Source organism: Bos javanicus, chromosome 24, assembly GCF_032452875.1.
Source record: "Bos javanicus breed banteng chromosome 24, ARS-OSU_banteng_1.0, whole genome shotgun sequence".
NCBI classification, from domain to species: Eukaryota; Metazoa; Chordata; class Mammalia; order Artiodactyla; family Bovidae; genus Bos; species Bos javanicus.
In genome coordinates, this window is record NC_083891.1 from 7,930,011 (window position 1) to 7,939,588 (window position 9,578).

At 48.2% G+C, this 9,578-nt stretch overlaps 1 protein-coding gene across 1 annotated transcript in view; it reads right to left on the reverse strand.

The window, feature by feature from the left end:
• Positions 1–1,547, reverse strand: part of DOK6 (docking protein 6) — a 410,764-nt gene extending 409,217 nt beyond the window's left edge. Inside the window, exon 1 of the mRNA XM_061399555.1 lies at positions 1,388–1,547. Within this exon, the coding sequence (XP_061255539.1) occupies positions 1,388–1,453 (66 nt within the window). The 5' untranslated portion in view covers positions 1,454–1,547. The remainder of the gene's footprint in view (positions 1–1,387) is intronic.
• Positions 1,548–9,578: the final 8,031 nt, after the last annotated feature.

A 9,578-nucleotide genomic window follows, 5' to 3' on the forward strand; every position in this document is an offset into this window, starting at 1 on the left:
GGCCCCCGGCACCTGCGCTCACCCACTGGCCACGCAGCGGCTCCTCGGTTCGGGCGATCCTTCTTTTAGGGACTCTGCCCTTCCTTAGTTTTCCAACGATATATTAAATATCTAGCATTTATCTTCTCTTTTTTTCTTTTTCTTTTCCTTTTCTTCCCCTCCTTCCTTCCCTTTTAATGAGAAAATAAACGAAGTCTCTCTCCTTTCCTCCCTCTCCAAGTTAAGAGTGCTCATCTCTTCAGCAGAGAAAGCAGGGAATGTTCTCGGTCAAGGCCGCGTAGCCCCAGCATCCCGGAGCTCCGCTGAACTGGAACTCGGAGAAGAGTGAGGCGGAGAGACATCCAGGGAATCGGGAAAACCGGCATCCTGGCCTCCGCACATGGAGCGTCCCTCGCACCCTGGACCGGCCCGGCCCGGTGGGTGTCAGGACTCAACTCCACGTCGCGCCCCCCCGAGGAGGCCCTCCCGCCCGGCTCTCCGACCTGCCGCTCCGCACCCACACCCCCACGTCCGCCTAGTCGGGGCAGTGCTCCGCCCAGGTGACCCCCCCTCTCCGGCTCCCTCCAGTCCACATCCCGGGTCCTCTACCACCGTCTACGCGTTCCTCTTACCTCCTCCTCCGGTCACTAGTGAAGTTTTTACAACCCTCAAGGGTCTACACTGTCTCTCTCTCAAATCGGGCAGAGCATCTTTCAAAAGACCGTGAGCAGGTCTCCAGAAACTTTTCGGCCGCCGCGGCTCCGGGGTCAGCGACCGTGAGCACACCCCTGGCGCGCATACCCGGGCGCAGGTCCACCTGTCCCGGTGCACCCCGAGCCGGGAAGCCTGCCCGCCGGCAACCGCAAAACTCGCCGGCTCGCCCCGCAGAGCCGCGGGGCGCTAGCCGGGCATCGAAAGAGAAATTGGAAATGGGCTGGGGCAGCGGGGACTGGGAAGCGGTGACGATTCTGGATACACACTCAGAGGAGAGTGTGTACACGCCCTGCACACCGAGCGACTGTACCCCGAAGGCGCACACTTCCCGAGATCAGAGCCCTGTGGATGCTCTGAATGTAACCCCCACTCCGGGGCGCATCCATCTCGGAATTGATCATCCTTTCGCCTAGGCGACTTCTCAGTCTGGGTCTGAACCAGCGCCGCGCACGGGAGGATGCGGATCCGGGCGCTCCCGGCGCCCTCGCCCCATCTCCGAGCCCCCCACCCCCCGCGGCCCCCCGCCCCCGGGGCAGGTGCGGGCCCCCAGCCCGGCCGAGCAACAAGCGGGCCGTGCGCGGGGGAGCCGGGTCCCTGTCCGCCTCCGTCCCCGCGTGGGTCACCTCTCCCCGCCCCCCACCGCCAGCCGCGCCAAACGGGCGCCGGGGACGAGAAAGCCGCGCGGGCGACTCACCCCCAGCTTCCTGCTGCGGATTTTCACGTAGCCCTGCTTGACTATGTCGTTAAAGTTGGAGGCCATGGTCGGCGCGCTCGGCTTCCCCGGGTCGAGACCGCCGCCGTCCGCCGCGGGGTCCGCGCAGGTCTCGCATGCAGCCGGCCGCCCCCGAGCTCCCGCCGCCGGGGACGCGGGCGGGGTGGCGGGGCGACCGCGGGCGGGGAGCGAAGGCGGCCCGGCGCTGCGAGCCGCGCGCGCCCTCCGCGTCCCGGTCCTCACCTCCGCCCCCGCCGCGCGCCGCCGCCGCCGCCCCCGGCCAGCACCCTCGGGCCGGCGGCTCCCTCGGCGGCGCGGCGCCGGCCGGAGCGCACCCGCGCCGGGGAGGGGCGGGCCGGGGGGGCGGGCCGACTCGCCCGCGCGCCTCCCTCCCCGCGGCCCGCGCGGCGGCGGAGCCCGGAGACGCTCGCCAGACGCGCTCCATCACTCGCGGCTCGGGCGCCGCTCTCCTCCCGCCGCCCCGCGCCCAGCTCCCACCCCGGCAGCCAGGGCCCGCTGCGCTCTCCCCGGGCGCGGGGTTCTTCCCCGGGCTCTGGCTCTCCACGACCCGGACCGCACCCCGGGGACCCCAGGGCGGAGGTGGGGGGGGGGCTATGCTCCCCGGGAAGATAGGCCAAGGAGGTGAGGGCGAAACAATTGTTTATTTCGAGGGCCGTGTTTACAGTGCGATTTGATTCCTGCCGCACACACTCGCGTGCCCGGTCTGCGCCCCGTTAGGAAGTGTAAAATCGAGCTCTTCCCGATGCACACAAAGAGACCGATCGTGCGCATGTGTCTAGTCCCTCGGCTGCTGGGGAGACTGGAGCGATCAGGCGAGGCGCCGGCCGCCGACGTCCTCTCCCAAAGAGGCGCTGGCCCTGGGCTGGAGTGATGTGTGCCCGCGTTTTCCTGAACTGTGGCTAAAAGCGGCTCGTGGCTCCCGGTCTTCTAGAGGAAATGGAGACCACAGCTGCTCCCAGTGGATGCAAATGATTCATTGAAACGTTCCACTCAACAAAGCAACGAAGAACTTTGTCCCCTTAATGTAGGAACACAAGACATTCAAGTCGGCTGTTCTCTGTTGTAAAAGAAATCTTAAGCTAAAAATTCTGTTTGATAAGATTGGAGGGAAAACGACGGAGTATCAAATGTTGGCTGAAGGCAATATAAGGATTTGTGCTAGAGGAAAGGATATTTAATACCTTAGTAGGTAAGGATGTTTCTAAGTAAGGAAAAAATGTGTCAAGATTGAAAATTTTCTAAGTGACTCAATTATAGTCAATATTGAATATAGCTTCAAAAGATCGTGTTTCCTTCTGCTTATTTGGGTGAGCAGTATTTTTCCAAGTTCTCAGATAAATTTTCTTAGCTCTATTGGGAACATAATAGTAAGAGAGAAAGGAAACTACTTTATTGAGGGGAGAAAAATACTAAAATTTGCAGGATAAAGTAACATGCCCTTCACCCTACTGAATGGATGCCCCAAGGGTGATTTTTGTCCAGACATTAGCAAGAGTCTCCATCTAAAACCGTTATAACCCGGTGGAAACTCTAACTTATCTAAACAGCACACTATTCGTATCTGCTCATCTATGTAGCCAGCACAGTTTGAAGACCTGTTTGAGTGATGCAGAGGACCAGGTGCTAGGCAGGTCTCATATATCCAATCACATGGCAGTATTTCTTAGGCTGTCACTCTAGAATGAGCTCAAATTCTGACCTTTCCAGAAAACTTGCATAAACTCCCTATTGACTCCATGTGATTCCCCTTTGCCAAACACCTGGAGCATGTGCGTAGTCCTCAGGAGCTAAATATCTTCAGCTGTGTTGGACTCTTTGTGACCCCATGAACTGTGCTCCTCTGTCCATGGGATTCTCCAGGTAAGCATACTGGAATGAGTTGCCATTTCCTTCTCCAGGGGATCTTCCCAACCCAGGGATTGAACCCACATCTCTTAGGTCTTCCGCATTGACAGGTAGCTGCTTTACCACTAGTGCCGCCTGGGAAGTCCCATTTGCTCCTGTTTTCATATACATGGCTATTATTGGTTTCCTTTATCTGAAGACTGTTTTAGATTTGCAGATACTTTAAATACATTCAGTCCTCTTTGCAACACAAGGAGACTTGCCATTTAATAGATGAGGAAACTGAAGCTCGGAGATGTTCAGTTTCAGAGGCACAATTTCAAGACAGGTTTTGTGTCCACAATAATTTCCCTGACTACTAACTTCCACCATCATTTATATAGTAATTGGTTTCCACAAATCGATTGTAAGCTGTTTGAAGTCAGGGATTAATTTTGTCTCAGCAACAATCTTAGGGCATACTCAAGGATAAGATAAAGGTGGTAGCTCTGGCTTTTAAAGATTATGGAAAGATGATGCCTTTGTTCATACACTTATGTAGGTCTCTGCTACTGCTGCTGCTAAGTCGCTTTAGTCGTGTCCGACTCTGTGTGACCCCATAGATGGCAGCCCACCAGGCTCCGCTGTCCCTGGGATTCTCCAGGCAAGAACACTGGAGTGGGTTGCCATTTCCTTCTCCGATGCATGAAAGTGAAAAGTGAAAGTGAAGTCGCTCTGTCGTGTCCGACTCTTCGAGCCCCATGGACTGCAACTTACCAGGCTCCTCTGTCCATGGGAGTTTCCAGGCAAGAGTACTGGAGTGGGGTGCCATTGCCTTCTCCGATGTAGGTCTCTATAATGCCCTAATATGATTTAACTATTTTCCTGTATTTACTTTTGATTCTTAGATAACTGGTATAGTAATTTGTGTGTGTATGTATATGTGTGTGTATGTATATGTGTGTCTACAACAAAATTTCCTCCCCCTCTTTTTATACTGTTTGTTTGCCTCCTGAAAACACTAGGCTATGCTGTATAAATTTGTCATGTAAATTTTTCCAGATATGGATTGGTTGCTTGTATTCTCATGGCATCATTTATTTTAGTCACCTAAGTCTCAAACTATTAATGTGACTTAGACATTTGAGTACATTCTTCTTTTTATTTTCAAGAATAATTTATGAGGTGTTGTATGTATCCTACTGAATCACATCAAGGGTAACAAAATATCTGATGCTCCCATTTATTGGAGAAATCAAGTCTTGTCAGCCTGATCCATATATTACAAAATTCTCCTTCAAACTTCCAGTTAATGGCTTTGCAACCTCTGATGATCACAGTTTAGATATATTCTTACAGATTGCAACGCTGTGATTTTCTGATTTGATTTCATTCCTGCATTTATGAATTCTTTTCTTACAAAACTTTCCTTTGCAAACTACAGGATTGCCCTGAAATAGATTCCTTGTAAGAAAGGCAGGGACGATGCTTTATTTTTAACCTTTATCAACCTTTTTTTTTTTTTCCAGAAATATTGACTAGGTTATAACAAACACAAAAGGAAACTCTGCTCCTTTTAGAATACCATCAAAGATGGTGTTTTGTGTATGTGATATGTCAACCCAACACAGTGCAAATTCTTTTCGCTGTTTGAATTCCTCCATCCTTGACCAAAAGAAGCTGCTTCAGTGAAGGCTTTTTGTGTTTCTGTCAGTTTCCCATGAACCTTAATAGCTTTGCTGTGATCAATCACAAGATATCTCAGGCTCATCTTGCACATTTCCAACTCAGGACCTGGAATCCATTATGTCTTCTAGGAACCTTTGTTCCTTTTAATGGGAAATGAAATTCATTTCCCATAATCTGGTTACCAGCTTGTTCTTTTTGCTACTGATTCTATGCTTTTCAGTTATTGAGAAATGAAACACTTTTCTTTTAGGAATAAATCTTAAAAGAGAAAAATTCTCAGGTTGTACAAATATTTCCAGTTCAAATGAATGTTGACAGATTCGATATTTAAGGATTGCTTCTTTTCTTATGTGAAATATTTACAGATTTCCAAATTCAAACCTACCAAACAAGGTACATTGAGAGATAATAGCTCTCATTTCTGTCCCTTCCTTCTGTTTTCTACTTCTCTTTTTAGGAAGCCATTTTTATTAGTTTGGGGTTTATCCTTCCATTGTTATTTTTGGCTATATAAGACACATGTGTGCTCCTATTTCTATTATTAGTTACCAAAAATTGCATACTGTTCACACTTTTATCACTATAGTATGCATCCTCTAAACCGGGACCTCAAGATCCCCATCTCTTGGCCTGATGGGTCCATGTAATCCACCATCTGAGTCTGGGCTGGATATTTGGATTAACTTCTAGTGGATGGAATGGCAGAAGTGATGGCGTATCCTTCCTAGATTAAGTTGTAAAAGACTGTGGCTTCTCTCTTGGGTGATCTTGGTTGGAGGCTCGCCCTTGGGGAAACCAGCTGCTGTAAAGCAATGCTATGAAGAGGCCTGTGTCAATAAACCTGGAGGTCGACCTTCCTAGGCTTTCCAACAGCCAAGGTGACCTACCTCACAGGTGGATTCTCCCTCAGTGAAGCCTTTAAAGACACCACCCAGGCTGACAATTGGAGAAAGACCCAAAGACAATCAGCCACCTAAGTTGCTACTGAAAGTGAAAGTGAAGTCGCTCAGTCGTGTCCGACTCTTTGCAACCCCATGGACTGTAGCCTAACAGGCTCCTCCATCCATGGGATTTTCCAGGCAAGAATACTGGAGTGGGTTGCCATTGCTACTAGCTGTTTCTAAATAACAGAAGTAGTAAGATAACAAATGCTTGTCTCCATCTGCTAATTCAGGGGGTAAGTTATTATTGGTATGCATAAATGGATAAATAAAACAGATTTTGTTACCTGGAAATAGGGTGCTGCCTTAAACCAAAACTGTATAATTGGGGAATGGTTTTGAAATCCATCACTGATCTTGAGGAGGGTATTGGTGAAAGCTTTAAGTAACTTGCACACACTGTTTGCAAAATTTTGGAGGCTAAAGACACTGTGAGTGAGATCTTACAATAAAGTAAGGAAAATAATTGAAAATAAGAGGATGGATCTTTCTGGTTAGGTAGTGGAAGGAAACTTAGCAATATACCTTTTTGCAACTATGTGGAAACTAGAAAAATATACCTCATAAACTGTGTCATCAAGATAAGATTCCCAGGCAAAGTATTGGTGGAGCAGCCTCTTTCTTCTTCCTATTTAGTAAAATGAGAGAGGAGAGAGATAAATTGAAGAAAGGACCATTAATGAAAAAGGAGCCAAGAACTGATGTTTTTTAATGTTCTCAGCCTTTCCAAGCCAAAATAGTGCCAAAATTAAGAAAGGGCTTTTGAACAAAGATCTAATCTTGGGCACTACTGTGAAAGTTTTCTCTAAAGATACAGCCAAGGATATGACTGTAAAATATGTATCTTTTAAGATTTCAGAAAATTAATGATTTTAATCACTTCCTTGGCTGTATCTTTAAACCAAATTTTTTGGCAGTGTCCTGGATGAGATCCAATAAAAAGATTCACAAGAAACCCACAAAGCTCTTAAAAGAGCTATATATGCAGGAACAGTAACAGACAAAGATAATACAGAATGAGAGGCACTTGGACTCAGAAAACAAAACAAAAAGCTACCTTTCATGAAAAAGTAAATATGATTGATTACTCAGAGGCAGGAATTAAGTGTCTAGAAAGAAGAGTCAAGAATTCTGGAGAAGTATTAGCAGATGGTGATTGCAGCCATGAAATTAAAAGATGCTTACTCCTTGGAAGGAAAGTTAAGACCAACCTAGACAGCATATTCAAAAGCAGAGACATTACTTTGCCAACAAAGGTCCATCTAGTCAAGGCTATGGTTTTTCCAGTGGTCATGTATGGATGTGAGAGTTGGACTGTGAAGAAAGCTGAGTGCAGAAGAATTGATGCTTTTGAACTGTGGTGTTGGAGAAGACTCTTGAGAGACCCTTGGACTGCAAGGAGATCCAACCAGTCCATCCTAAAGGAGATCAGTCCTGAATATTCACTGGAAGGACTGATGCTGAAGCTGGAACTCCAATACTTTGGCCACCTGATGTGAAGAGTTGACTCACTGGAAAAGACTGATGCTGGGAGGGATTGGGGGCAGGAGGAGAAGGGGACAACAGAGGATGAGATGGTTGGATGGCATTACCGACTCGATGGACATGAGTTTGAGTGAACTCCAGGAGTTGGTGATGGACAGGGAGGCCTGGCGTGCTGTGATTCATGGGGTTGCAAAGAGTCAGACACGACTGAGGGACTGAACTGAACTGAACTGCTTCCTTGAACTTCAGGACTAATCTAGGAGCTTCCATCATTTTCTCATTTGGATTTCAGAATTGTTAGCAGCCACGATTCTGCATGCTTTTTTCTGCCTCTTTTTGAGCAGGAATATGTATAGTAGTTGTACTTTACTTTTTCCACCATTACATGTTGGAACTGTGGGAGGCAGATTCTTTGTGTTTTTAGACTCAAAAGTCTACAGTTTGAAATCCACATTTGAGAAACTGCCTGAGGTACCACACTTGAAGACCCACACTGACAACAGCACCTGTTTTATATGACAAGATTTGGTACTTTGAGCTCATATTCTAAAGAGATGAGAATCTGAGGGGTCTTAGGAGAAGGCAATGGCACCCCACTCCAGTATTCTTGCCTGGAAAATCCCATGGACGGAGGAGCCTGGTAGGCTGCAGTCCATGGGGTTGCAAAGAGTTGGACATGACTGAGCGACTTCACTTTCAGTTTTCACTTTCATGCAATGGAGAAGGAAATGGCAACCCACTCCAGTGTTCTTGCCTGTAGAATCCCAGGGATGGGGGAGCCTGGTGGGCTGCCATCTCTGGGGTTGCACAAAGTTGGACACGACTGAAGCAACTTAGCAGCAGCAGCAGCAGGAAACGTAAACATATTTTGTATTCGAGGGACATGAATCCCTGGGATCCAAAGGGCAGATTGTAGTTGGCAGCTTCGAAAAGGGGTCACAGAGATCCCCACTTCCTTGTAATAGCCTCTCCTTCAGTGTGGGCTGGACTTGTTGGATGAAGCCAAGCAAACACGGTAGGGCAGGAGTGATGAGATGTCACTTTCCAGATTAGGTTATCAAAACAACACAGGCATCTTATCTCATTCTCTCAGGGATCTCTCCCCATCTTTAAGGGGCAAAATGAGCAGTCCTCTTCTTCAGTGGTGCCCTCTGAAAGTAGTACGAATCCATGTAAAAACTTGAAATACTAGAAATATAAAATACACCACAGCTTTTCATATTATTTTATGAATAGTGTTTTAATGAATCTGGTTTTCCCTTGACTTTAGGATGTTTTGTTTATCAGGGGGAAGGCTGAGTTAAGCTGGCCTTCTTCCCTTGTATCATAAAGTGTTCCAAGGATGTAGCTTCTCAATGCATTCATCTTAACACATTCTGTGATTGACTTACTAAACTGGTTCTGGTACCTGTTCCCCTGTGAAGCTGGGCATGGGGAGGGGAGGGCTCCACGCCTGCTTGAAATATTCAGGATACCAGGTGGGTGTCCTGCTGTCTAACTCACTTCTGACACGGTCTACCCAGAGACGGCATCGATATTCTGAGGGTTAAGAAATCTGACTTTTACCAGACTGCACCCCTTCCTTCCCTCCGCCCACCTCCAGGCTCTAGTCACAAGTCTAAGCAGTTACCTCTACCTCTGACTGACTGCATAGACATCAGAGGTTTCCAAGCCCCCCACCACCCCGCCCCTTCTCTGGTTTGAGTTTGATTCATTTGCTAAAGTGGCTCACAGAGCTCAGAGAAACATTTTACTTACTAGGTTATTGGTTTATTCCATGGCCTCTCTGAGTTCACATTGCTCTCCCACCACCTCCATGTGTTCACCAACCTGGAGGCTCTCCAAATCTCATCATTTGGAGTTTTAATCGAGGCTCTTTTTGCATAGGTGAGCTTCCCAGGTGGCGCTAGTGGTAAAGAACTGCCTGCCAATGCAGGAGCTAGAGGAGACATGGGTTTGATCCCTGGGTCCAGAAGATCCCCTGGAGGAGGAAATGGTAACCCACTCCAGTATTCCTGCCAGGATAATCCCATGGACAGAGGAGCCTGGTGGGCCACAGTCCATGGGCTAGAAAAGAGTTGGACATGACTGAGTAACAGAGCACGCACACACTCACATTACATAAGCATGAGTAATTAAATCATAAACTTTTAATTGACTCGACCTCCAGCCCCTCTCTCTGGTCCCTGGGAGGTCAAGAGGGTGAGGCTGAA